Raw genomic sequence first — 27,378 nt, 5'->3', positions numbered from 1 at the left:
TGAAGACCGTCGGACTTCCGTGCAGGTGAGAGGCGAATATGTCTTGGCAACTCCCCCCTCACATCTTCTGCAACCTCTTTAATTTTTGATACAAGTCTCCTCTCCATACGCTCTCTCACTTCAAAGCTCCTTGAATATGACGATCGTTTCTAGAGGAGTTGTTGCCTTACTGGCAGGAACAGCTGCGGCACAGTACTTCCCGCCCATACCCGAGGGACTAAAGGTGGTTGAATCTAAGCATAAGGGAGTGAAAATTTCATATAAAGAGGTACGATTGAAAACTTTTTTTATTTCACAGGCTCATACTGATCACATTTTGCAGCCTGGGATTTGTGAAACAACGCCCGGGGTGAAGTCTTATTCAGGATACGTTCATCTACCTCCAGGCTCTCTGGACGATGTACATGTCAATCAAGACTACCCGATTAATACGTTCTTCTGGTTCTTTGAGGCTCGCCATAACCCAAAGAATGCTCCCCTATCCATCTGGATGAATGGAGGCCCTGGCAGTTCCTCTATGATCGGCCTTATGCAGGAGAACGGTCCCTGCATAGTGAATGAAGATTCGAATTCTACTGAACTGAACCCCTGGTCCTGGAACAACTATGTCAACATGCTGTACATTGACCAACCTAATCAAGTTGGTTTCAGCTATGATGTCCCCACAAATGGTACCTTCGACCAGGTTTCCGGTGCCTGGAACCTGTCGCAGTGGACTCATGGAGTGCCGACCCAGAACAACACTTTTTACGTCGGCACGACGGCCAGTCAAAAGAAGTCGGCTTCCGCCAACAGTACTGAAAATTCTGCACGATCTCTCTGGCACTTTGCACAGACCTGGTTTACCGAGTTTCCACATTACAAGCCGCATGATGACCGGGTCAGCATCTGGACTGAATCCTACGGCGGTCGCTATGGTCCGTCTTTTACTGCATTTTTCCAAGAACAGAATGAGAAAATTCAGAATGGCACCATCAATACCCCAGGAGAGTCGCATTACATTCATCTTGATACATTGGGCATCATCAACGGCTGTATTGACCTCCTGGCTCAGGAGCCGACGTACCCTGTGATGGCATACAATAATACATATGGTATTAAGACCATTAATGAAACCGTCTACAAAAATGCCATGGACGCATGGAGCCGGCCCGGTGGATGCAAAGATCTCATCACAAACTGCCGCGCACTGGCCGCAGAAGGTGACCCTCAGATGTATGGCCACAACTCAACCGTCAATAAAGCATGCCACAAGGCCGATCAATTTTGCTCCAACAACGTTGAGGGCGCATATGTGGAATTCTCAGACCGCGGCTACTACGATATTACACACAAGAACCCAGATCCATTCCCACCATCGTACTTCCTAGGCTGGTTGAACCAACACTGGGTGCAAGGCGCCCTCGGCGTTCCCATCAACTTTACCGAGTCAAGCGACGGCGTATACAATGCCTTTTCATCTACCGGTGACTATCCACGCTCCGATGTGCACGGCTACCTCGATGACCTCGCATACGTGCTCGATGCTGGTATCAAGGTTGCGCTCGTCTACGGAGACCGCGACTATGCCTGTAATTGGATTGGTGGCGAGGATGCCAGCTTGCTAGTGAACCATGCTCATGCGGATGCCTTCCGGTCTGCTGGATATACGCCGCTTCACACGAACTCCTCGTATATTGGCGGCCAGGTTCGTCAACATGGCAACTTCTCGTTCACTCGTGTTTATGATGCAGGCCATGAGGTTCCGGCGTATCAGCCTGAGACCGCATACGAGATCTTCTACCGATCGCTCTTCAACCGTGATTTGGCGACAGGCAAGATTAACACAGCGCGCAATGCGTCCTATGGTACGCATGGGCCTGCATCTACCTGGAACATAAAGAATAAGGTACCAAAGAGCCCCGAGCCCGTCTGCTATATTCTTGCTCTCGGATCAACCTGCACCGATGATCAGATTGCAAGTGTGTTGAATGGCACTGCTATCATTCAGGATTACATCGTTTTGGATGAGAAATCGAAATAGACTGCATGCAAGACTTTCAGTGTTTTTATTTTGTTCAATTCCTCACTAGAAAAATGCAAATATATTTTTGAATCTCTCAGAGTGCGATTTACAATAGGGACGGCCCGAGCCGTTGTGGCGCTCGATTTACCGGGTGGCTTTTAGCACCTGGACGTGGACGTGGATGTGTACTACTACATGCACACGTTTATTTACACATAGAATATGAGGACCTGTGAAAATGACGCCGAAAATGACCACTTTTGGCGCCAGAAACGGCCGCCTTTCCAGAGGTGATTCTCACTCGACTCTCACCTCTTCAAACAACCACAAACACCTCGGCGACAACGGAAAGAACTCACAAGCTACAAAATCAGTCTGAGGATTGTTTCATATCGCTTCTAAGGTTACTATATAATTCCTTTCCATCTCAACTCTAGTATATACGACCACAGGGTGTGGAGAAGAGGGCTTCCCGTTCGCTTAGCCGTACTTAGGCCATATTATGTATGGCAGAGCTTCCCTCTTCAATCACTACTTCTACGCAGCCCAAAACAACACTCATTTCTAGCTTCTACATCCTCACTTGATTTCCAACTATAGATTCAACGGTGATGGACAATAGCTTTGATCCATTACGAGTGCGGAAATCTTCAACCGAAAAAGGAGCTGATCCCGCACTTGGGCCAACCATGGTAATTATCGATGCCTCTGCGACTAATGTAATGACTGACTGGGAAAATGCCCCATGCTACCATATTTCCCCAATGGCCTATCTGGTTTCAAATGACTTCTCAGAGTCTATCAGGAAGTTCGCATACCCGTTCCCCTCGCCATGTGTTAAAAGGCATCGCTATCAAAGCCGTCCCACACAATCCTTCCATACTCAAGTTCGCGGGTAATTTTTCCATCACTATTCCACCACATCAAAGATATGTTGATCATACCCGATGAATCGCCCTTCTTGATTCCAGGAGGAAGGTGGGGCTTAGCTGCTTCAGGAGGATCAAGCTTTAATGTGAACCGTACAACGTGCTCCATAACCGAAAACGAGCCAGGCTCGGAACTGCCGTAGAGCGAAATGGCCTCAACTGAGAGGTTCGTGAGAAGATCGCTAAATCCACTGTTTTGTTCGAGCCAAGCCTTCTTAGGTGACCTAACAACACCAAGGGCTATATAAAATTAAAGTATTAGAATGGTAAAATTCGAAATAAGAAGGGAGAAGGGAGAAGGGAAATTAGCTCTTACGGATATCGGTCATGTGATAATCATCAGCCATGATACTTTCTAGCCCTTGGGCATCGGCACTGACAAAAGCATTGAAGTAATGATCCAAGCGCGCCAGCAATACCTTATCATCATGGTTTTGGATGCGGTTATTGTTCCATGCGGGCGAGGCACACGAACCCATGTTGTACGATATGTGATTTCGGCGGTCTATTTATCGCAGTAGTTGTTGCAAAATGACTATAGTTGCTGAAGATTTGTGCAAGGAATCGACGCCGTATTTATATTTTCATTGCTGAATTCGAGTACATCCTAAATCAAAAATTTTGAATAGTCCTCGAGTTCTTCTCACCTACATTGTGGCCCGACGCGCAGTTTGTCATAATTCAGCTGCAATCAATCAATCAATCAGTCAATCAACCAATCAGTCAATCAATCAATCAGTCAATCAATCAATCAGTCAATCAATCAATCAGTCAATCAATCAATCAGTCAATCAATCAATCAGTCAATCAATCAATCAGTCAATCAATCAATCAGTCAATCAATCAATCAGTCAATCAATCAATCAGTCAATCAATCAATCAGTCAATCAATCAATCAGTCAATCAATCAATCAGTCAATCAATCAATCAATCAAAGTTCAATTAACCTGTTGCAGTCTAACTAGTTGCGTATGACTATGCAGGTGCTCCCTCCAGCGGAAGCAAGAACTCGTTGCCTACTTCAGCTGCAATCAATCAATCAATCAATCAATCAATCAATCAAAGTTCAATTAACCTATTGCAGTCTAACTAGTTGCGCATGACTATGCATGCGCTCCCTCCAGCGGAAGCAAGAACTCGTTGCCTACTTCAGCTGCAAGGCAGAACCGATCATCGCCACTTAAACTTCAATAACTGAATAACAACCGCATAACAACCGGGTGAGCTTGATGATATCACGTAATAAGAAGGCATTATTCTTCTTTTTTTGAGGTAGAGAGTGTCTTGAGATAGAGATTGTCCTAAGACAAAGATTGATATAAGACAACGGATTCAAGTGATGATCAACGGGAAAGAGTACAATTAAAAGGGCCTGGTCAAAATGAGATTACTCTAAATTCCAGTAACATAGGAGTAAGTGATTGGCTACTCAACAAGCCCTTCTCCACTAAATTTGCAGGTGTATTCAAAATGTTCCCTAATACTACTGCACCCCTTCATGTTGGGTTACTTAGTTATGCATGCCGGTCTGACAGCTATCAGCCCCCGTAGAGTGGAATACGAGTACTAGTTCGCTTTTCTTCAATATACAACTGTCTTGTTTGGTTACAATTTTGATCACCTACATTTCAGCTCAAAATATCGAGGAAGTGGGAATCTACTTATGCGTATCGCAAGATAATACTATATCATGTCGCATAGAAAAAACGCCTGTTTCGTGACCGCTAGGCCAAAAAGGTACACACCTACTTAGCTAGGCTTAAGTACGGTGTATTATACGTATTCATGCTTTGACATATCACACTCACCCTTATCACCCCCGGTTGCGTGAGTACAAAGCGACACTCACCCATTCTCACCCGGGCGGCAGCCACCTGACTTTTGGCCGCAGATAAGCCACACGCCAGTTCGTTAGTAGTATGGTGGGTGCCTACGTGCTGATCCGAACTGTTGTGTGTTGTTTGGTTTTGCTTTTAATCAATGCAAGTTTGGCTCAGCTCACCTTCCTGAAATTGCGCTTTTCGGTCGCGCAAGTGTTTGCTATTCTTATAGAAAGGAACAATAGGTATCATCAACCATCGGGTCATGTATTCTAGAGTCTATATAGCTCTCCATTCTTTGATTAGAAAATCTTTAATGTTTAATCTTTTTGTTTTTAAGAAATCAGGTTTAAACTATATATATTGGCGATGGGATGACAGCTGAACGCGTCGGAGTGCTGCTGGATAGCTTCTACTCATGCGAGGGTGTAATCCGTCATATGTGTTTTCCGCGCCTTACTCTTTTCTGCCCTTGTCCATCTCTTCGATTGGATTTCTGACGTTTCAACTTGGTAGAGTAGTGGACTTGCCCACAGAACCGTTGATCTCCTCCGCATCCACGGTCGCATACTCCGTACTCCGTAATCCCATGGCAACGCTTCTAATTTCGCTCTGTATTGGTAACATACCCGTCCCGCGCGAGGTGACCGTAAAAAGCCTTTGGCTTCCTCTCCTGTGCGGACTCGTAGAATGTCATAAGTGCTGATGCTATGTAGCAGTTTCTATATAATATGAGCAGTTTAGCTTCGATCCTCCGGTGGAAGGGGTTCTAGGCGCTCATGAGATACCCCTCTTAGGACATGCGTATACCTATATGGCTTGAAATAAGAGCGTACTACAGATAAGACGTATGGCACCCCGAGAGAAATCTAATAGGAGTGGTACTGGGATGAGAGACTGCTTTTGTCACTATGATAGAGCCATGTAGAGTATCCTGGAAGTGGTATCATGAAACGAAGTTGATAACAGACTAATCTCAACTAGCTCATTTCAAGAGTGAGGGTCACTTAGAAGGCTAAGGATAACAGTACGTCCCATAGAAGAGCCCCGGCGACATAGAAGGGAAAACGTCATATGAGCTGGCTCTTGGTACTACTCCTCTCCTAGTCTAATCATTCTAGGTTTAATTCAGTCTCGGGATAGTCTAGAGGCGACTAGGAAATGCGCACGACGGTTCTTAGCCAGATACCCATGCTGTCCTAGTGAGGGCTGGTGTAATTGGCTTATCGTCTGATAGGTGGGTCCCGCAGTGGCCTTAGTACTTGAGATCTAGATCAAAATACCTATGACCTGCTTGTTCTCTTCTTCTTCTTTTCATCATCCTCATCTCCCCCTTCTTTCCTTGCGTTTCCTTCTTGCGTTTGCTCTTTGTGTCCTGCGATCTCTGTTTGCCTTTCCATTCGGCCACCACACCTAAGCCTTACTGTTTCCACCGAGTGGTTGGAACATCTATACTAGCACATCTTGCATTGTGCCTCCCCTTGGCCTTGACGCCAAACGTCTGACTGTTTCTACCAAGCGGTTGAAATTTGTTGCTTGCCCATTTTGTATTTTGCCTTCCACTCTTGCGTTTCCTTCTTGTGTTTCCTGCTTTTGTTCCTGCGTTCCCAGTTTACTTTTTCCTTTGCCCATCCCACCAAGCCTTACTGTTTTCACCAAGCGCTTGGAGCATCTGTACTAGCACATCGTGCATCGTGCATCTCCTTCGGCCTGCATACCGAACGATAGACTATTTCTACCGAGCGGTAGAAACACTTCTTGCTTTCTCACCTTGTATTTTGCTTTCCACTTTTGTGTTTGTTTGTTTCTTGCGTTTCCTCCTTGTGTTCCTGCGTTCTTGTTTTATATTTCTCTTCTGCCACCACACCAGAGGCTTACTGTATCCACCGAGCGGCTGGAACATTTGCAGCGACAACCTTCACTTATATGTCCACTAGGCATATTACCTCTGATTGCGTTCTTCGGAACTATATCAAGTACAAATTTTTGGATTGTTACCACTTGAGATAGCCCTCCGGTTTTGTCCAGTGAAGACTTCTGAGGGCAATTATTTTCATTACTTTTCATTACTTCTCCTACTGCGCACTTGAACACACAGGGCTGGATGATACATGTTGCGAGGTGAGTCACTCCCGATTCCCACTTGAGACACGGGCTATACTGAACTGTATTGGGCAGGGTATGACGTGGAGGGAATGACGTGGTTGGAATTGTACATATGTACACTTTATCTCTTTTGGAGATATTCTGCTATACAATGTACATGTTCTTTGGATTTGAATATCATAAAATGCAACGAATACATATGTAGCTATAATTCTATGAATGTTGACTCTAATAAATACTCTCAAAAACATCATGCTCCATACCTGCTAAGTGATAGAGCCCTCGAATCCAGTCCAAGAGAACATAGCAATAACCAAAATGCAAAGAGAGATGTCATAATAAAAACTAGAAAAAACCTCCCAGTGTTACCCAGTGCCATCCTGCCCATCTATTCCTTCTTATCATGGGGAGCTTGAGTGCGTCTGACCTCGGCATTCGAGCCTACCCCAGACACCCATGCAACTCGCACAAGTTTCCAAAGCACCCACAAGAATCCAAGCGAAATGACTGCACAAGTACCCAACTCAATATACTTACCCTGGAACAGTCCGTCTCCCCCCTCGAGACGCAGAACTGGCACATCGAGGTCCTCAACTAACCGATCCCCTGCAGGTTGAAGTTGGTAGAATAATGTCCGTGGACCGAACAAGCCGTCCCAGCCGAGATTTGCGCGGTCGAATGGGTTAACGCTCATCTTCGTGCCATCTTCGGCGGTACAGGCCCAGAAGACAACGGGCCAAGGAACATGCGCGGTGCGATAGCCTGTTTCCGAAGGAGGCAGGTACCGGAGATGCAGGGGGATGGTAGCGGTCCAGTTTGAGGAGTCAGCTGTGTTCTCCAGGGCCTCAGGTGGTGTTGCCAGCTCTAGAAGCCAGGTTGAGCCCCATTGCTTGACGACCCAGTCTGGGGCCTCGAGGTCCATTTCGCCTGATAGGGCGCGGAGGGCTACAAGGTTGTGGGATTCGAGGAAGAGAGGATCTTTTGTTGCGAGCTGGTACTGGTCCCCGAAGATGGTGGATGGGAGGGTCAGATGTGTATGTAGTGCGCATGTTGCGTCGCTGGGGGCTCGCGGTCGCTTCAGTGATGACCTAGGCATGGATATAGACATTGTTGGATGAAGACCTGTTGGGGGTGCGAATGAGACGGTGTAGCTGGCTGGTTCGATAAGAGAATGGTGGCGTGAGGGGAATGAGAACATAGTCGGCGCTATAGAAATTAGTTGAATGCTTCTGGTGTAAACTCCGGAGACACATACTTAGTTTCTTGTCCTGACCGACCACAGCTAGAAGCCCGCCCATCTTGATCTCCTCGGGCTCGAGCCCTGGCTCGGCGCCAAGGAGACCAAATTCTATCTGATCGGCTGAAGAAGAGGGCTTCTTGAACTGATCTGTCCAGCCGCCTTTCGGTGGGCCGGCCCAATGCCCTGACAAGGTCAGAGCATGTGAAATGCTGTCATAATCGATGTCAAGCGAGTCCACAGAGAGTAGCGCATCGGCTTGGGTATGACACTCGGCATTATTTATTGAGATCTGATCACAGACAGCATTCCGGATATATCTGACAAGGTTCTCCACAGAGGAAAGGCGGGTATAATACTGTAGAGAGGCCGAGGAAGCGAATCTCGTCGATAGAAGCGGGGGTGTGATGAACGATTCCTGTATAGCAGATTCACAGTCAGATCAGATCGGACGCGCAATTGTCGGTCGGCAGATGCCGCGTCCAAAAACTAAATTAAATATCAAAATACCTCAGGCTTCAAGCAATCCTTGTATTGACTATCCTCGTTTGGACCGACCACCGTGCGGAGCAGTGTGCACAATGCTTCTCTGTTGCCCAAATCAGCCAGCCTTCCTCACTATATCACAACGATGAGTGTAAAAAGCTTACGGAGACCGTTCTGCTTCCAATGGAGTGTAATGCACATGCAACCCGGGCGAAACACGGCTGGCGAAAGGCGCGACAGCGTCATAGGGTCGTTCGGAGGCCCATCGAAGGTGGAGCTCATGCGATTTCTCTAGAACGGCGCGTAGCTAAGTAGGTCGCAAGTTAGTCTACGGTCATTGGGTCAGTCGCATCATTCTTACTTCTTCTGGCAGCTGGTCTAGTCCCACCGTGATGCGATCCTCCCGCGCGGCGTCCAGGTCGCGCACGGAGAGGGATGTTGGGGTAAGGACAGCTTGCTGTGGATCGAACCCCGCGTCCACGCGTTGGATAAAAGTGATTCTGCGTTTCATTATGGAGGGATGATATGAGTCAACAGAAATGATGCATTGATTTCTCCAAAGCTGCCCAGGTGGTTTCTCCGCACTCGCTCGATTGGGTTAGACTGTCCACATTACGTTATGTCCACGAGACGCTGCAAAATGACTCGAGAGAAGGATGTATAGAATCTGTATAGCACAGAACTACTAGTTACAGACAATTTATAGACAATTTGCAAGAAACCTAGTCATATCTACATATGTATATGTATTGTCTCACAAAAGCAAAAAACGGTAATGTCATTTTATTGTCATTAATTACTCCAATGGATAAACGCTCCGCCCCAACGCCTGGTATATGCAATCAAATCAAACAGGTTCAAGGCAAGACATCCCTCAAAACCTCTTTTTGGGTTGAAGTCAGGCTGGTGGGGAACTTGACGTTGACATGGATGACAAGATCGCCGCGCTCTTTGGGATTCTTTGAGAGCACCATGCCTAGGCCAGGATAGTGCTCCTCATGGCCAGGCTGAGTCGGGCCAGGCTTAGAGACACGAACTGATTTTCCATCGATGGTCTTTACGATTCGCTCCCATCCTGTCAGTGCTTCCTTCAAGCTGAGTTCGACGTTTGTCACAAGGTTGTCTCCGGATCGCTTTAGAGTGGGATGTGGAAGCTACAAGAAAATGTTAGCAAAACTCATTATCATGGGGTGGGCCTCGGTGGGCTGAAGCAGTCACATACCTCTTTCACAATCAAATGCACGTCTTGTCGTCCGCCTTCTTCCTGGTCGCCAACATTCCGATATTTAAGTTTCGATCCAGCACGGAGGCCGGGCTTGATATTGGCTTCCAAGGTCAATTCTTTTGTGGTGCGCTTGCCCATAGAGTCAAACGCCTTGCTCTTCGTCTTGACTTTCTTGGATGTGCCATTGAAGATCTCCTCCAAAGTCAACGGCAAGTCCTTCTCCACAATGGTAGGTTCGGGTGTAGGTGCGCGCTTGGGCTGTGATTGTCCGGTGCTAAAACGGTTGCCAGAGAAGTTCTTGGGCATGCCGCCACCGCCATTAAGTATGTTGAATATATCGTCATCTTCCGCGCCGCCGCCGCCTTTGGCGAATTGGGAGAAAATGTCTTCCGCGTTACTGAAGTTGAATCCACCAGAGCTGGGGCCCGTCGAAAAGTGGAAGCTTCTGCCCCGGCTTCCACCGCTAGGCATGCCGCCAAAGTTGAAACCTCCGGGCATACCTCCATCGAAGCCAGCTCCGCCGCCGCCGCCGCCACTGCCCGGAGGGGGTGGTGCAGGGCCACCACGCAACAGGTATTCGAGTCCATATCGGTCGTATACTTTGCGCTTTTCGGGGTCAGAAAGTACTTCGTAGGCTTGTGAGACGTCTACAAAAGTGTTGTTAGTTGGATTAAGGTGAAATGGGATTGTGCGGGGTAAGATACCTTTAAACTTTTCGGCAGATTGAGGATTGTCCTTATTTTTGTCCGGGTGGTGCTTCAGCGCTGCCTTGCGATATGCCTTCTTGATCTCATCTTGTGTGGCCTCAGGTTTGATACCCAAGGCGTCGTAGAGCTTGGTCTCGGCCACCATAGTGCGGGGTAAGATTAATATGTGGGAAGAAAAGGAAAAGGTCCAAAGTTGTCGCTTCAACTATTAACTGGACTCTTAAGTATCAAGTATTGTTTTTTTGGTTAAAGAAAGCCTGGAAGGTTGCGGTGCCCAGATGTATTTCTCGAATGACGTAGAAAGTTCGAGGTAAAATGGAGGTATGGAAGATCAATTTTGGAATTGAAGTAAGGGAAATGGATGGTATTTTTAAAGGCCCCAGGCCAGGTAGAGGAGAAATAAGTACAAAGAATAAAGAACAGAAATCGTAAGTGACTTGTAACAAGAAATCCATTCAAAAAGAGGAAAACTGGAGACTCAAGAAAGTGAGTGACGTGTGACGTCGGATGATCGAAGCTTCGAGAAGTTTCTACAATCCTACAACCCATTGAGCATCAATTCTGTATAAAGAACGATCGGAGAATATTCTGTAGCCATTTATGTTTATTCAAATTATTTCCAATCTCTGCTTTGAAAGAGTTGCCTGCAGGTGTTTCTTCACAGTTTGAAACTAGAACATCATGAAGGTCGGCCCCACTTTTAATTGACTACACATTGTATATAACGTCACTCGGCCCTTGGTAATGTAATGGACTCGAACATGAGACGGACATTGAAACCAAAAGAAACAAAAACAAAGGGAATGTTTAGTAAGAAAGAACTTGGGGATGTTTTTGCAGAGGACCGTTCCAGTTGACGTTTTATTTTCGGATGATTTCATTGGCAGGGACTTTCAAAGGATCTTTGGAAGAACATTATAAAAAAGAACAAGCAAAAAGACCGAGAGACGCTCAGAAGATGTAAGGGAGGATAACCCTGAAGGGATATTCAAAAGTGGCGCCAGGCCTTTAAGAAGTAATATACATTGAAGTCCTCTGCCAATCAACGTTGAACAAGGCTGAGCGAAGTATTCAAACAATGCCACCTAAATCCCCATCTCGGGTAATGGCCAAGGGACATCCGTCATGAGGAATTGGTCCAAATCGAAATTCTGTAGGCTGGGCATATCAATCATCAAATCTCCAAGCCACGAAAACTCCGCATCAGAGACTTGCGCCACCGGCTCATCCCGCATCTGATTCTGATTGTGATTCTGGTCTCGAATCTGGCTTAAATTATCCAGTGTAGGCTGTGCATTCACAGCAGGCATATTATTCAATTCTTGCTTAGGCCCTGCGGCAGCAGAGTTGACACGTAGCACCTCGGCAAGAGCATGGGTATCATCCTCCTTCCTCCGTTGATGCAAAGCAATGAGCAAGTAGGCGGTAGAATACGCCTCGCGCATGGATGGCGTGTCATAGGCTGCAAGTACTTCACGCAGCGTGCGCATTGCATCAGCAAGCAGTGCTAGCGCTGCCCGGTTGTCGATGGCTAGGAGCGTGCAGACGACTTGGAAAGGGACGTTGGCAACCTGGTGCCAAGGACAGGTGGAGGCGACCATTCCTCGTGCGGCTCGGAGGCCACGGCCTGCGAGTGCAAGCACACGATCGAGTAGATTGGAGGAGAGAGGACCATGTGGATTTAGGGCTCGGAGCCGTCGGTAGATGCAGAGCATTAAATTACACTGAACGAGGATTAGGGACGGCTCGGAGTAAAGGAGGTCGAGGACGGAGGTGAGAGCGTGTTCGAGTTCTGGGAGGTCTTGGGGTGATGGGCCCGTTGGATCTAGGCTTTCGGAGAGAGGGAGGAGGCGGAAGAGGTCGTCACGAGGGGCCCGTGTTGATGCTGAGGTTGGGGCGTTACGAGAGGTGGTTGTGGATGAGAGTGCTGTGGCACCGTGGAGGACAACTCGGGAGCGACCCAAATCAAAGGATATCCATGTGTTCAGATGACGAGCCATACCGAAGAGCCTGCGTCGTGTATCGGGATCGCTGGTCCTCTGGTTGTCGTTTGATAACTCGGTGCCAACGTGACTATCCCGTAGCTCGGTCGGTGAAAACGGCAGTAGGCCTGCTACCTCTGGATCTGACGCCTCAACATGTAATCCTGCCGCTTCAATCAAATGCATTAACGTACAGCTGGCCATCCATGCCGCATGTGATGAAGCCGTCATGCGTAGATATGCGGCGCGCAACACCCAGCCTGTCACTGCATCAACCGATGGTAGTTCCGCGGCAAGGATGCTCCTGTCTAGGAGAGTCCGGGCAGTTTCAATGAGACGGAGTTCCAAGGCTACAATCTCTCGTCGCGAGAACAGATATCCAAAGGCAGCGACGCCGCATAAAACCGCATCGTAAGGGTTCTCTGTGAGGTCGATAGGTGTTTCTGAGGGTTGCCAACGGTTTGCAATTTGGAGAAAAACTGTCTTACGATCTAGAAATGCATAGCACGGATCCACCTTCTCGAAGTAAATCGCTGCTAATCGTCGCATCTCTTCTTGTGATATGATCTTGGTGATGGTCGCCGGCGTTGGGGCCGTGACGAGCGAAAGCGACGATGGCAGCGATGGCGATAGACGCCTTTCGCCAACGTTCCACGCAAATAAATGCAACCGTGGCGCTTGAGCCGGGTCAATTCTCAACCCAAGTTTGCGGACGAAGGCTGCTCCCGAATTCGCCTGTAACGAATGAGTCCCGTCCGCCGACTTGCCTTGTTGATGAGGGGAAGCCTGAGCTGCAGCACTGCCTCCAGCACTGTCTGTATTCGAAATTGCCTTTGGCCAGCCATCTGTAGGTCGTTCATCGAGCGAGAGACTCGCTTGATACTGGCTATGTGATCTGGCGCGTTTCTTTCGCGCACTGTATTGGCACTCTGCACCAGTCTGGGCGCAAGTACTACAGGGCTGTCCACCTGAACATTTTCGCTTACGGGATTGACACAATGAGCATGCCAGCCGAGAGCGTTTCCGGGGTGTAGATTCTGACATGTTTGGGGAAATACGGGGAAGATCGTGGGGGGAACGTGTAATTGGTGCCAAGACAAATTAGACGTGAATCTCCCTTCATTCTCATTTCTTCTGCTAAAATACTTCTCAGGTACTCAGGTCGGTCAATTAGTCTCTGTATTTACTTCCATTCGGGTATCCCATCATTTTCTCGATTTCTTGCAGGTCCGGCATTCCCGCGGGACCCGGCATGTAATGCAAATTGTCTCTCAAAGTCGTGCCATTCCACCAAATCTCATTCTTGTGCAATGCATCCATGATCATTGGCGCGTCGATATAAGTGCGAATCTCGACCATTTGGCCTTGATACCAACGAGTGAACCATACATTGATGATGTCGAATTTATCCCCTGTGTGGTGGGTCAATAAAATCGAAGTTCAGAGGATATCCGTGCTCACCGGAATTCATTACGCCTTTGAACTGAATCTCTTCCACCGACCATTCAGCGTTGCATCCACCATAGATTCCCTGCGGATGGATCTCGAATAGATCTGCATGGTCAAAAAACAGCATACTGACTCGACGTAAGGCGTTGACATAGAAGTGCATTAGGTCGTGATAGCGTCCGGCAATCGGGTGGTGGCCGACAACGGTGAAGGTGACATTCTTATGAATCAGCGAAAACAATCTGCTCATGTCTTTCTCCAAATGTTTGAATGAGTCCCATATATGCATCTGAGACACATATTTGCAGTCTGTGGATGGATTCTCGAACTTGAAGCCTTCCCTGTGATGGGGAATCGGGTCGTCCACCACACCGGTGCCATTACATTTGCCATCGGGGTCAACAATGCCAGTGCCATCATCACATCCTGGCCTCAACAATGAGGTCTGGGGGTTGTCTCGAAAAAATGAGAAAATCGAGCGCCCAAAGGCCTCTGAGGGTAAGAGGCTTGCCATGAGGGCATAAAGTACATATCGAGCTAGGATCATCGTTCAATTTTTCCCTGCCAACACAGATGCGTATCGTTCTATTATTGTTCTTCATAATTAGAAAATGGCCACTGTGCTTATATAGTGCCTTTTCTATCACATTAATGTGCCGTGATATGTATTTTGTTCAACGTTGCTTTCAAAGGATATTATATGGTTACTTCGAGTAGCAAGAACGTCCCGTTGGTAACACAAACAACATACTACGTAGTGAGGTAGGCTCCTGATCATAGAAAATAGAAAAGTCCAAGTGAGACCAAATTGACTATTTACTCACTATGGCACAAAGCCGATAATTGAGCCCTTCCTAGTGGCCAATGGCGGGTTCAAGGTACAGGGACTAGTACTGCAATGCTATGCGCTTATTATTGGGTGGATATATTTGCGGTGTAGTCAACCTAGAACATTGGCCAAAATCGAGGCTATCAAGTCATTTGTTTGTGTGAAAAGGTCTTGTGTACAATATTGGTTTATTCATGTCTATCTTGATGTACCATTTTTTATAAGAAACGATGACCCCATTGAAATCAAGAATTGAATGATAAGCAATACAGTGATATCATTTGCGGATCCAACTAAAGACCATTTACATACAAAGATTGTACAAAACATTCTCAGGGCGCCGATAGCGGAATTTTACGACCTCCGATTGGTTCAACCAGGCAAAGTCGGTGAGAACACGTGCCCACTGACTCAACAGGTGAAAAACCTCTTCTTTATGTTTCCCTTTCTTTTTCTCCCCTTCCACTTTTTCTCCTCATTTCAATACGTCTTTCCCCATGTTCCGCTAAATAGCGACCCTTTCCCCTCTTCCATATCTTGACTGCAACTTTTTTTCAGTCGCGCATATGTGTTTGGCACCCTCAATCTTTACCTCCCAGGACTATATCTCGGACCATCTCTGGAAAGCCAACATCAACTGAATAGCCCACCGCTTTTTCACAGTTTAAAATTATCACAATGTTCTTCAATATCCTTAAGGCAATGCCCGCTCGGGCTTCCGCCTTTGCCTCCATGAAGCAGCCTACTCAGGTCCGCTTCATGGCCTCTGTGCGCCAGCGTGCGGCTATGGAACCCGCCACTTTCACTATCCGTGATGGTCCGATGTTTTCCGGAAAGTCCTTTGGTGCTCGCTCCAACATCTCCGGCGAGGCTGTTTTCACTACCTCGCTGGTCGGATACCCTGAATCCCTCACCGATCCCTCCTACCGTGGTCAGATCCTGGTTTTCACCCAGCCTCTGATCGGCAACTACGGTGTTCCTTCCGCTGAGAAGGATCCCAATGGACTCTTGAAATACTTTGAATCCCCCAACCTCCAGGCCGCTGGTGTTGTTGTTGCCGATGTCGCCGAGCAGTACAGTCACTGGACCGCCGTCCAGAGTTTGGGCGAGTGGTGTGCTCGCGAAGGTGTGCCTGCTATTTCTGGCGTTGACACCCGTGCCATTGTCACCTATCTGCGTGAGCAGGGTTCTTCTCTGGCTCGTATCACCGTTGGTGAAGAGTACGATGCCAACGAGGATGAGGCTTTCACTGACCCCGAGCAAATCCACTTGGTCCGTCAGGTCAGCACCAAGCAGCCTTTCCACATCGCTGCTGGTAACCCTCACTCTCACGTTGCTGTCATCGACTGCGGTGTCAAGGAGAACATCCTCCGCAGCTTGGTTAACCGTGGCTCTAGCGTCACTGTGTTCCCCTTTGACTACCCCATCCACAAGGTCGCCCACCACTTCGATGGTGTCTTCATCTCCAATGGCCCCGGTGACCCCACTCACTGCCAGGATACCGTCTACCACCTGAAGCGTCTGATGGAGACCTCTCAGGTCCCCATCTTCGGTATCTGTCTCGGTCACCAGCTTTTGGCTCTGGCCGCTGGTGCTAGCACCATCAAGCTCAAGTACGGAAACCGGGCTCACAACATCCCTGCTCTGGATCTGAGCACTGGTCGCTGCCACATCACCAGCCAGAACCACGGTTACGCTGTGGATGCTTCCACCCTGCCCTCCGACTGGAAGCCCTACTTTGTCAACCTGAACGACCAGAGCAATGAAGGCATGATCCACAAGTCCCGTCCCATTTTCAGCACCCAGTTCCACCCCGAGGCTAAGGGCGGTCCCCTGGACTCCTCCTACCTCTTCGATATCTACCTGGACAGCGTTCTCAAGTACAAGAACAACCAGGTTGGCCTCTTCCCCCAGCGTGACAACCTTCCCAGCCCCCTGTTGGTTGACCTGCTCGCTAAGGAGCGTGTTGGCGTTCAGCCCACCATTGGCCAGCAGAACGTGTTGGCCGCTGCCGCTGCCGTCGGTGCTGCTTAGTTTTCTTAATGGTCTGGAGTCTGGATCGGAGGTTGAACTTGTTCATTTCGGGTCAAATTCACTTGTATCTTTTTGTTTATAGGTTTCTGTTTTGGTTTCTCAATTCAAATATTGCATCATGCATTTTGTGTCTAAGCATATTGTAGTCGTGTCAACGTTTTCATCATCGCTCTGTCAACTTAAGCCTTGTCTCTAGTAACTATGGAGATCACATCCTCGTCCGCAACCATGTGTGACAGGCCCACCCGCTGGGGTATATGTCTCGCGCTCGCTCCCCACACCATTGCATACTTGAAGGTGTCCTTGATTGTGCGGTGAATCTGATCACAAACATCCTCGATGCTGGAGTCCCTGCGCACAATCAATGCCTCGTCGAATTTGGGCTCTTCTCCCTTTCTGCCAATGTAACACACGTTAGAATCGTCAAAGAAGAAAGCAAGGTTAAGTCAAATATGGTAAATTCTTACCGTTTCGTGTAAATTCGCATGAGTCTCAATTCCTTCCAGATGCGTTCAACGACGTCTTGCACGCCAAGGTCAAGCTCACAACTCATGACTGCTGTGTAAGGTTCACGGGCGAGGGCATCAAGGAACTCGAGGCCGATACTATCAACCTTGTTGTAGACGTATAGGCTGGCAGGGTAAAATGTACAATTAGCATGGCCGAATTGGATAGTGATTGCAATTAGCGTCGATCTTACCAGCGAATATACTTGCGGTGGTCCTTCATAATAACATCGATAAAGTCATCGATGGTGGCTATACACCAAGTCAGCAATCTAGCTCGCCTTTGAGATTGGACTATCACATACCATTCTCATCTCTTACCAGCACTTCACAGTTGAGAATCTTGTAATCACGAAGCACGTTGTAAACCATCTTTTCATCCAAACTCTTTGGAGGTGTTGCGAAGGAGATCTTCATGCCACCGGCCTTCTTAATTTTGAGATAAATATTGCTGAAACATTATTAGTCTTCAGTTTCATGCAAAGATTCAGTTGATCAGGGACATACGGCGGTTCCTTGTTGAGACGAATGCCCACAGCATCAAGTTCTGCCTCGAGCAGAGCTCGCTGCTCAGCACGCTTTGTGGCATCCAGAATCATCAAAATCAAGTCACTTGTCTGAAGTCACAAATCTGTCAGTCCATCCAATTTTCGTTTACCGAGCGGGCGAGATTCAGCTTACCTTCGCAGCTGAGATAACTTGGCGACCACGTCCCTTACCCTCAGAGGCGCCTTCGATAATACCCGGCAAATCAAGAATTTGAATCTCAGCACCACCGTATTCCAGTACACCGGGAATAGCTGTCAGGGTGGTGAAAGAGTAGGCAGCCGCCTCACTCTTGGTCTTAGTGATCTTGGACAAGAAAGTAGATTTTCCGACGGATGGAAAGCCGACAAGAGCGACTCGTGCATCTCCACTCTTGCTGACATCAAATCCCGCGCCACCACCAGAGCCAGCCCCGCCAACTGGCTCCAGGAGCTGAGCTCGTAGTCGGGCAAGCTTTCTGTAGAATTTATCAGTTTAAGTTCAGACTTCAGATCAATGTGCACGAAAATACCCTTTCAATAGACCCAGATGGTATTCTATTTCAGATATTAGATCAAACTCGTGTCTTTTTTTCAAGTATTGATATTCATCATACCTGTTGCCTTGTTTTCTGTGGAGCATTGGTTAGCGGGATGAATCATGTGAAATTTTGAGAGCAATCTACTTACTCTGCGTCCGACGCATCTCATCCTCAATCCTGTGGAAATAAAAATCATGAGCATATGGAAATACCAATGTGCGCAATCAAAGGTGAATCAAGCAACGTACTCCTTGATCTTCTCAGTGATGTTCACCATGGTGTCGGTTTATGAAGCTTGTCGGCCTCAAAAATCAGTGGAAAGTGGTCTTGCAACACCAAATTGAACAAAATCCAAAACTGCCCACAGGTGAGGCCGCGATATCAAAATCCCGCGGGCTGCCAAGACTTGCTTAGGTAATACAAAGGTTGCGGTTTTTTGATGCGCGAAGCTCTCCAGGGTTTCTCAACTACAATTCTACACTCACGTTACTGGACTCATCAACTTCGGAGCAATAACCGGCGCCGGCTTTCGAGATCCCAATCCTCACACCCATAGCCATGGCAGACACATCAGTTGCGGAGCCTTCGGTGCCCGTATCCAACACCGAAGAGACAATCGCGACAACGACCGATGTCGCAGAGACCACACAAGGAGATCAGCAGGTTCAGCCGACCAGAAAAACAAAGATTGTCAGACGCAAAAAGAGGCCAGCGCGCATTCAAGTTGACCAGGCCACTATGAAGTCTGAACCTCAAGCTCAACCCGGCACAGATTGTAAGCTTAAGACCAATCATTCCTGATTAGGTGTCGCTTGCTAATTACCCTCCTTCTATACAGATAATATTTGGTACAACAAAGCCTCAGGGAACGACGACGACAAATATGGATTGAATCAGCCGGCTCCCGCGCGAGTGAATATAGCTCGCGACTCGGGTTATACCCTGGCCGATCGTGTGCCTGGGTCATTTTTCTGCGTTCACTTTGCTCGAGGAGTTTGCTGCAAAGGTCAATCGTGCGAATACCTGCATAGACTTCGTGGGTGCCCCTTTCCTTCCACAAACCCTTTTCTTTCTGCTACACTCTTTCTTCCACTGCGCTCTCCCCTCTCCTGCACTGTTCCTTGTACCCGCTTAACATAATGCTAACGAAACCAGCCACCATTCACGATTTGTTCAATCCAAATGTCGACGCCTTCGGGAGAGACAAGCATAGCGACTACAAGGAAGATATGAGCGGTGTTGGTTCATTTATGAGGCAAAATCGTACGCTCTACGTTGGGCGAATTCATGTGACAGGTATGCTTATACACAGAAGCGCTTCGGTTAGATCGCTGTGGTGGTGGAATTATCAAGTGAACGTTGAGCGACTGAGTCGGCTTTATATCGTATCACGTGATAGTTCTTGACCTACGTCACTTGGTCTTACCTGGAGCCTTACCTAGGTACCTGTATAAACTTACTAACGTGGGTCCTTATAGATGATATCGAGGAGGTTGTCTCAAGGCATTTCCAAGAGTTTGGACAAATTGACCGCACCCGAGTACTTACCGGTCGTGGAGTTGCTTTCGTCACATATTCTTGTGAAGCGAATGCCCAGTTTGCAGTAAGTCTTTATCTTTACTTCTTATGTTCTACCAGAGCTAATAGTTCTTTAGATGGAGGCAATGAGTCGCCAGAGCTTAGATCATGAGGTAAGTTCAATCCATCATCCGTATCATGAGCTTGCTAACAACAAGCAGGAGATTATCAACGTGCGCTGGGCAACAGTGGACCCAAACCCATTGGCACAGAAGCGTGAGGCTCGTCGACTAGAGGAGCAAGCCGCCGAGGCCGTTCGTCGAGCCCTTCCTGCAGCCTTTGTAGCAGAAATCGAAGGCCGGGACCCCGAAGCTAAGAAGCGGAAGAAGATTGAGGGAAGCTTTGGCTTACAGGGCTATGATGTACCGGATGAGGTGTGGCATGCCAGAACCCGCCAATTGGAGGATATGAACCAGGCCGCTCAATTAGAGGCACCGGAACAGCCGTTGATGATTGAGCCTGCTGCGGCACCGGCGCAAGAGCAACAACCACAGAACAATTCCATCTTCTCAAGTTCTGCTCTTACAGCACTACGGGGACTGAACGGAACAGTGAAGACCCAGGCAGCTCCCAAAGCCGCTGGAGGCCCGCTCGTTGCCTACGGCAGCGACGATGAGAGCGACTGATTTGCGCGGCAAACTAATCCATGATGTTTGCGAATATTTCATGTACACTACTAGCAACGAACCATCTCGTCTAAAAGCGACCCTCTGACATGACACAAATATTTATTACTTCACATCTTCGCGTAAATTTTTGACGTTATTCATCACTAGGGTATCATCCCAACCAATCGCTAAAATATGGCATTGAGAGAGGAGCGTATCAAACAAAACAAAAGCTTTTACCTATAAGAGATATACCAGCCACTTTCATTCCTCCATTTCGTCACACTGTCCCATGAAAACAGTCATAATTCATTCCTTTACGGCCCCAAATCGTAGTACACGCAGTAGCCTGTTCGGTAATTGTAGATAAAAGCATTGGTATAGCTTTCTGTGCTGTCGTTTGCGCGGTTCTCGATGGCCAAGTCGGTAAGTAGTTCGTGCACTTGACTTAGATACTTTCGCTCCGTCAACGGCGCATTCTGAATGACGCTTCGCCAACTCTCTGCGTCGGAAAGCCGTGTGTCTCGGATTGCATCGAGAACATCGTCGCGAGTGTCAATGGCAGCAACTGGGCCGTTGCGTGCGTTTTCTGCTACTTCGCGAGAAGAGAGAAGGGCTGGGACACGACATATTAGTACATTGGATTGGGAATGGTGCATAATGACTCAACATACCTGACTCGACGATGTTCCTTCTGTTTGTCTTCTTGCTGCGGTGTTGTGGGACAAGAATGCGCACATCATTGGCTCGCTCTTGAGACGCGAAGGAATCTTGTTGGCTCAGTTGGCGTGACGGGCGGGGTTCAGTGGTTCCTTCGCGATGATGGCGTGCCTGTACTTCTGATCGGAGCCACGCTACAAGCTCGGCAGGGCGGATATCAAATTCTTCCTTGCGCATCAGGTTTCGAACTTTGAACCCACGCTCTTTACTGTCTGGTTTGGCGATCACGATCCATCGATGGTTAGAGTCTTTGTATTTGGCCATGAGCTCCTCGAGGGACGAGGCATCAACTGCAAGCTCTGCGCTTATGTTGTTTGACCAAAGCTCTTCGATGAGTTTGACTCCGGTTGTGCGGAGAACAGTCGCGTCAAAGCTAGCGACAAGTACATCACACTGTGTGATAACATTAGCTAACAATTCTATCCAGATAGGGAGGAGGAGCTGGAGCTGCTTACGCGACGGGCAGCCCAGTACAGCTCGGGGCCAGTTTCAGAGTCCTTTGCTGGAACTTTGGCCTTGAGATAATCAATCATTGAAGAGCGAAGTCGATCTGAACCAAGGTTGAATCCAACGGCATGCGCTTGGGGGCGGTTTGACAAGACGTTAGGCGAGTGCTCCTGAATCAATCGGTCGTATCTGCCGCCTGCAGCAAACACATCGCGTCGTTTGCTATCAAAGATGCATTGGAACAAGATGCTACCTCGGTAAAACTTGTCATGCACACTACTCAGTGGGTTGACATAGACTTTGCGTTTCACACCAAAGCTCTGTAGATACGTCATGAGCACATTCAGACGGGCAAAGATCGGTGAAAGCCGTTCGGCATATTCGGTTCCTTCCATGATATTCTGCAGCCTGCGTTGTGTGTCTTTCGAGGAGTCTGCCCCAGACAGTTAGCATATTGATCTTAGCCCACTACAGTAAATAACATACCTCTGAAATCAAATCGAGCAAGGTCATCCAACGAGGTTGAAGCAACACCAATTGCCGGAGCACGAAGTTCACTTCGAATTTTTTGCATAGTATACTTTCCAACATTCAGCTTGCTAAGAACTTCCTTGGCCTTGGGGATCTGGGAAGGCGTAATGCGACAGAATTCCATGATAAGCTGGAGCAGATCGGAGTGGTTGACAAGGAAACACATTGGAGTGGACCGCAAAGGTGGGAATTCTTCGATAATTTCATCCAAGACTTTGATGACTTCTGCTTCTTTCAGTGCGAGGTCCAAGGTATTATAAGAAACAATATCAAAGTCAACTTCGCGGTGCGTCCGTGGTTCGCTGCCATGTGTAGACTCTCTATAGACTGTGCCGAATGCAAATGTTTTCTCGAGTGAGCGATCCTGTCTGGGGATTGCTCGCGCATTCGGAAGTGTGAGATCGTATGGTAGCTGTAGAAGATTGCCTGAAGCATCCAACACGCGCACTGCACCAGCATTATAATGTTGGGATCGAGGGAAAAGCATTTGTCTTGTAGACTCCACGGCACCATGTCTCCGAAAAATCGCAGTCAGCTTCTTCTTGACGAGGCCCTGAATAAGCAACTCATTGGCGGCTGGCACCGCATGCGAGTCTATATCCCAAGCAATATCTTCGAATTTCTTGGGCGACTGGGAGAAAATTGCCGACAAAATGTTTTTGTAATCGGGAGAATTTGGATCCGAGAGTAAGTGCACAATGGCCCTTCTGAACGTCTCCTCCTCGATTTGCAGGGGAATCTTGCCGCTGGACAGAAGTTCAGAGGCCGTTGGGCGTTCACTCGGTGTGTGGCTCAATAGTGATTCAATGATCTGGCCTTGGAGCACTTTGTCGGATTGTTGGAAAGTAGGCGGAAGAGTGTGGTTTTTTTCTCTGATCCCTCGAAGGGTTTGGTCTCTTTCCATGCCGGTTGGTAAGGGGTGGCACATCTCGAAGAAGATAACACCTAACGAAAACATCTAAACAGGGTGAGTATGCTTCAAAAGTAACGGGTTGTATGCTGGCAACTTACATCGACCTTCTCATTGTAGTGCCCTGAGACGACTGACTTCATCTCTGGGGCTACATAGTAGGTTGTACCTAGACTGCGAGTAAAGTCCCCTTCGAAGTCAGCCGCAGCAGATGAACGTACTGCCGTGATAAATTGGCCACTTGTAGCAAGGCCAAAGTCACCGATTCGAGGGTTGTTGGCAACATCAATGAAGATGTTGTCGGGCTTTAAGTCGCGGTGGATTATGCCATGGCTATGAATGTGGCTCAAGCCATCAAGCACTTGTCGGAATAGACGCCAGGAGCTCTCATTGTCATCGCACAACCCATTTCTTATCAAATCACGCAAGGTCTTCACCGATGTTAGTCTGGAAATTCGGGTGAGCAAAATTGGAATACTTACATGTTTCTCACAGTACTCCATTTGGATGTATAGTGTGGTAACAACAGGCCGGGAGTAAGAGCCGGATCTCGCCCGGCTGATATCAGTATCTTCTTCTGCACTATCAGAGTAAGTGTCGGTACCATTCCTATCGTTGTTGCCATTGGCGCGATTCGTCTCAGGTGTCCGTGGGTGAACAGGGTCAGACAGGGTCCCTTCGTTCTCGTCGTCGCTATCGGATGCAAACTCTATCTTTGGATACCCGCTGGAGCTGATAAAATCGAGACCACCTGTGCTGAACCTATGGTTGTCTTGGCTAGAGAAGGGATCACCCTCGGTCGAGGACATGGCCTCTTCCTCGATATGGTTGAAGTCCTCTTCTAGCCAGGCAGTATAGTATCGGACAACGTAGGGGTGATTCAGTCGAGAGAGCAACATGGTTTCAGAAAGCGTATCTTTCAACGCTGCAGCCGAAGTTTGAGAAATCTTCTTGACTGCATACAGTCGACCATCGAGCTTGTTCCGAGCCTTGACTACTTGACCATAACCACCGCGGCCCAATTGGCCTGCTTCATCGAAGTCTTGATGGTATCGAGAGAATGCTGGCATTGCTCCAAATGAGTCTAGCCGTGGCCGCCTTTGTACGGACATGGAGCCGGACGCCCTCTCTCGCATCTTCAGCGGCGCATCAACGCGGAAAAACTCAGACGGTTGGAGTTGGAAGGCAGTTGGGCGCTTCCTGGGATCTGGACGGAAGAATTCTCGCAGGAGATCCTGAAGTGGCGGAGAGAGTCCCATAGACACCATCAACTGATTGGCGGATGTGTACCGAAGGAGTACATCCTTCCCAAAGCCCATCTGAAGGAGAACGATTCCAAGATCCCAGACGTCGGTCTTCATGGAAGAAGATGCATTATCTTGCGTCAACTCCGGGGGTACCCACAGTGGCGATTTCGATGCAGTCCAAGAGGGCTTTGCGCATGGAGAATCTGGCAAAGCTTCTTCAACGCTAGATTGAAGCTTCACGATAGTTTCTCCAGATGGAGTTCGAAATAGGAACACTCGGCCACAATGAATGCTTCCATGTACAAATCCACTGCGGTGGTAAAATTCCAAGGCTTCAAGTAACTGAATCATCCAACCACGAAGCATATCAACAGCCACGGTCCCAACGATATCAAGAAGTTCGGAGAGAGATCCTTTGTTTGCATGCTCCAAGAGCGCAAACACGGTCCAGGCATTGTCGGAAGAGTCAAAGTGTCCAAGGGGGCGATTGATTTTGAATCCAACAAATTCAACCAAGTTAGAATGTCGCAATCGCTTGATGGCCTCCAACTTGTCCTCACTGGTCCGCATCTGCTCTCGAAATGTCAAAGCCTCGGACCCCTTTTCAGTCAAACAGAGCTCCTTGAGAACGAGCAGCGGAACGTGGCATCTACTCTCAGAAACCACGGGCCTGACGGTGAAGGTCTTTTTGCATTGCTTGCTTTGAACCAAAGTCTTACCGTGAACGGCCCGGAAAACCAGCGGTTGTTCGTCGGTGTCATTAACAACCAATGGCGGATCGAAGCAGATAGCACCGGGGGTATTCCCCACGAGGTCATCAGTATCGCTTGTATCTGCGCCGCCAGTCCGACTCTTTCGCCTTAAAATCCGAGCCTTATTCCGCTGTCGCATCTTGTCTCTGAGCATTTCCTGTAATGCACGTTCTTCTTCCACCGCGGCAGCCTTTTGTTTACGCAATTCCTCCTGTTGTTCTAGGTCTGCACGTTGGAGAGCTGCCGCTTCTTGCTCTATGCGCTCCTCTTCAAGGCTAGGTAGATCCTTGTCTTGGGCCTGGGTCTGGGCAACATCCTCCAGCACATCTTGAATGGAAACCGCCAGCTCATAGATCATTTCACTTCCCAGTAGAGTTTTTGGTTTGTTGCTGAGAATGTCTTGGATTCTGGAACGCGCTCCATCGCGAAACCCGTCGAGATTTCCTGCCGAGAGATTGGGTATTGTTTTGGGATATGTGGCGGGCAGTTCGACTAATAAAATGAGTTTGACATCTAAATTTGAGGAGGATCGCAAGTGAAGTTTAAAAGTCACGTCGGAGGTTTGCTAAATTGCACGAGTTAGCACGAGTTAGCACGAGGGGTCCAAACATCTCCAAGGCGCCTTACCTGCCAGGCCGACCGCCTGTTCTCTACTTCTTCGAAGTCATCGCCATATATCGAGCGCAGAGCTTCGACCTCTGTTTGGTGAATTTCTCGGTAATTAGTTGGTAAAATGGGGCTCGTGGCGGAGGAATCGGAGGTTTGCTTTTTTTGGCGGGATGGCTTCTTCCTCTGTTTGGGAGACATCGCGGGGCGTTGGCGAGACGCCCTACATGCGAGCCTGAGCGTCGTACGGCATAAGGGCTAATGTTAAATGGTAGAGTTCTTGAAAGGTGAAGGAATAATGAATTGGGCAAGCTCGTTTTTTTTTTCTCCCTCTAGAACAGGCGGTCAGATCACACGCCCTTCGACTTATCGATAGACGGTGGAGAGAATGGCTTAGTATAAATGACGTTTAGTTGGTCGATTTACTCCTACAATGGGATTGTTAGATAGTGTGTTTATTCTCAATAGATACTATTTTATCTCTTGACACTTTGATGATCTTGTGCAGAATGTGTTCACTGCTGTCTCTTAAGCTTGAATTGAGTTTCCTGTACTTATGTTGTATGTACAACGGTGAACAGCGTCAAACCAATAGTCAATGGACCCAGTTTTCATGAGTTGGCATCTCCTGAAACGATATTTTATTATCGTCACCGCCATAGTCGATCATTATTGTATGGTGAATCGTGTTACCTTTGGTTCCACGTGTACCCAATCAGTCGAAGATACCGAGTGACAAGCTGCCGATCACAGCGGCCACGAGTGCATATCCCCAATGATTCCACTCGCCCTGGCCATTATTCCAGCAAACTAATCCATCTGCCAATGCAACACCACTGGTCGCAATCAAGATCCAGCCCAGGGCCGAATGTGTACCGAGGTGCGAAGCCGCCAAGATGGCGGCACCCATGAAGATATCCCGGACTCCATAAATTGCCATGAGGCTGTCAACTATCAGCTTATCCTCTCTAGCAGAAGGAGGTCGGAACTCGAAAAAGGTGAGAGCGTGGTCAGGCCGTAAAATGGCGTTGACGCCAAATGCAATGCAGGTGGTTGCAATAGCGCTAGAAGCTAAGCGGAGACCAACCGATTGGGAGAGAGGCATAGTTCAGACGCTCTTTTGCGGTGAATGTGTGAATGTGTGAATGCGTGAAGGTGTGAGTTTGTGAGTTTGTGGTGTCGGAGAGTTTCAGGGGTTTTAAACTACATAAGCGAGCGCTCTATGGATTGCACTGGCCATCCGAATGATTCTTAGATCTCGCTGGGGATCCTGGACACGAACAAATGAGGGGAACTCTTGCTTACGTTGTATACTCGTTATCACGTTAGCTGAGAATATATCCGTGAATACAAGCCAGTACTACCACGACTATACACATATTCTCGTATCTATATTCTATACTCCGTATAGAGTGTACCACTTCCTGAAAGATCGGACTGAAGCCTCGTTAAGCGCCTGTCGTCCCCGAAAGACACTTAAAGAGTGCTAGAGTAGATCCGGGCTGACAAGTTGGGTAACAACAACAATTCGAAATAATCAGTCATATTCACCTTGAATTGTGAAACAGCTTACTCACAATATTGGTCTATATCATCTT

The 27,378-nt window shown here is 48.1% G+C and overlaps 11 protein-coding genes across 11 annotated transcripts; 3 read left to right on the top strand and 8 right to left on the bottom strand.

Annotated features, from left to right (window-relative positions):
• Positions 1–136: 136 nt before the first annotated feature.
• On the top strand, positions 137–2,023 carry cp1 (putative carboxypeptidase S1; the record flags this gene model as incomplete). The annotated part of the gene is made up of 2 exons (XM_057246549.1): positions 137–268; positions 299–2,023. 2 exons carry the CDS (start codon positions 137–139, stop codon positions 2,021–2,023), a joined length of 1,857 nt encoding a protein of 618 aa, XP_057091898.1.
• An 819-nt stretch (positions 2,024–2,842) lies between these two features.
• N7529_011022 (uncharacterized protein) lies at positions 2,843–3,413 on the bottom strand (the record flags this gene model as incomplete). Its single annotated transcript, XM_057246548.1, has 2 exons — positions 2,843–3,174; positions 3,251–3,413. 2 exons carry the CDS (start codon positions 3,411–3,413, stop codon positions 2,843–2,845), a joined length of 495 nt encoding a protein of 164 aa, XP_057091897.1.
• Positions 3,414–7,248: 3,835 nt separating this feature from the next.
• Positions 7,249–9,094, bottom strand: N7529_011021 (uncharacterized protein; the record flags this gene model as incomplete). Its single annotated transcript, XM_057246547.1, has 5 exons — positions 7,249–8,066; positions 8,116–8,515; positions 8,608–8,686; positions 8,748–8,890; positions 8,945–9,094. The coding sequence occupies 5 exons, from the start codon at positions 9,092–9,094 to the stop codon at positions 7,249–7,251; spliced, it is 1,590 nt and encodes a 529-aa protein (XP_057091896.1).
• A 346-nt stretch (positions 9,095–9,440) lies between these two features.
• N7529_011020 (putative DnaJ domain protein Psi) lies at positions 9,441–10,660 on the bottom strand (the record flags this gene model as incomplete). Its single annotated transcript, XM_057246546.1, has 3 exons — positions 9,441–9,737; positions 9,806–10,455; positions 10,513–10,660. 3 exons carry the CDS (start codon positions 10,658–10,660, stop codon positions 9,441–9,443), a joined length of 1,095 nt encoding a protein of 364 aa, XP_057091895.1.
• A 940-nt stretch (positions 10,661–11,600) lies between these two features.
• On the bottom strand, positions 11,601–13,541 carry N7529_011019 (putative C6 transcription factor; the record flags this gene model as incomplete). The annotated part of the gene is made up of 1 exon (XM_057246545.1): positions 11,601–13,541. The coding sequence occupies one exon, from the start codon at positions 13,539–13,541 to the stop codon at positions 11,601–11,603; it is 1,941 nt and encodes a 646-aa protein (XP_057091894.1).
• A 361-nt stretch (positions 13,542–13,902) lies between these two features.
• Positions 13,903–14,460, bottom strand: N7529_011018 (uncharacterized protein; the record flags this gene model as incomplete). Its single annotated transcript, XM_057246544.1, has 1 exon — positions 13,903–14,460. The coding sequence occupies one exon, from the start codon at positions 14,458–14,460 to the stop codon at positions 13,903–13,905; it is 558 nt and encodes a 185-aa protein (XP_057091893.1).
• A 993-nt stretch (positions 14,461–15,453) lies between these two features.
• cpa1 (carbamoyl-phosphate synthase (glutamine-hydrolyzing) CPA1) lies at positions 15,454–16,809 on the top strand (the record flags this gene model as incomplete). The annotated part of the gene is made up of 1 exon (XM_057246543.1): positions 15,454–16,809. The coding sequence occupies one exon, from the start codon at positions 15,454–15,456 to the stop codon at positions 16,807–16,809; it is 1,356 nt and encodes a 451-aa protein (XP_057091892.1).
• Positions 16,810–16,988: 179 nt separating this feature from the next.
• N7529_011016 (uncharacterized protein) lies at positions 16,989–18,658 on the bottom strand (the record flags this gene model as incomplete). The annotated part of the gene is made up of 9 exons (XM_057246542.1): positions 16,989–17,205; positions 17,277–17,441; positions 17,510–17,567; positions 17,621–17,766; positions 17,823–17,932; positions 17,997–18,298; positions 18,457–18,471; positions 18,530–18,558; positions 18,630–18,658. 9 exons carry the CDS (start codon positions 18,656–18,658, stop codon positions 16,989–16,991), a joined length of 1,071 nt encoding a protein of 356 aa, XP_057091891.1.
• A 281-nt stretch (positions 18,659–18,939) lies between these two features.
• Positions 18,940–20,585, top strand: cwc2 (active spliceosome conformation promoter CWC2; the record flags this gene model as incomplete). The annotated part of the gene is made up of 6 exons (XM_057246541.1): positions 18,940–19,156; positions 19,220–19,417; positions 19,537–19,677; positions 19,860–19,984; positions 20,037–20,072; positions 20,121–20,585. 6 exons carry the CDS (start codon positions 18,940–18,942, stop codon positions 20,583–20,585), a joined length of 1,182 nt encoding a protein of 393 aa, XP_057091890.1.
• Positions 20,586–20,884: 299 nt separating this feature from the next.
• Positions 20,885–25,981, bottom strand: cpcC (putative protein kinase (Gcn2); the record flags this gene model as incomplete). Its single annotated transcript, XM_057246540.1, has 7 exons — positions 20,885–21,183; positions 21,242–21,680; positions 21,743–22,167; positions 22,221–23,223; positions 23,277–23,606; positions 23,658–25,739; positions 25,802–25,981. 7 exons carry the CDS (start codon positions 25,979–25,981, stop codon positions 20,885–20,887), a joined length of 4,758 nt encoding a protein of 1,585 aa, XP_057091889.1.
• A 514-nt stretch (positions 25,982–26,495) lies between these two features.
• N7529_011013 (DUF4267 domain-containing protein) lies at positions 26,496–26,885 on the bottom strand (the record flags this gene model as incomplete). Its single annotated transcript, XM_057246539.1, has 1 exon — positions 26,496–26,885. One exon carries the CDS (start codon positions 26,883–26,885, stop codon positions 26,496–26,498), a length of 390 nt encoding a protein of 129 aa, XP_057091888.1.
• Positions 26,886–27,378: the final 493 nt, after the last annotated feature.

This window comes from Penicillium soppii (genome assembly GCF_028829465.1).
Source record: "Penicillium soppii strain IBT 18220 chromosome Unknown utg000010l, whole genome shotgun sequence".
NCBI lineage: Eukaryota > Fungi > Ascomycota > Eurotiomycetes > Eurotiales > Aspergillaceae > Penicillium > Penicillium soppii.
Note: the sequence above shows the minus strand (reverse complement) of the source record. Positions and strands in the feature narration are given on the sequence as shown.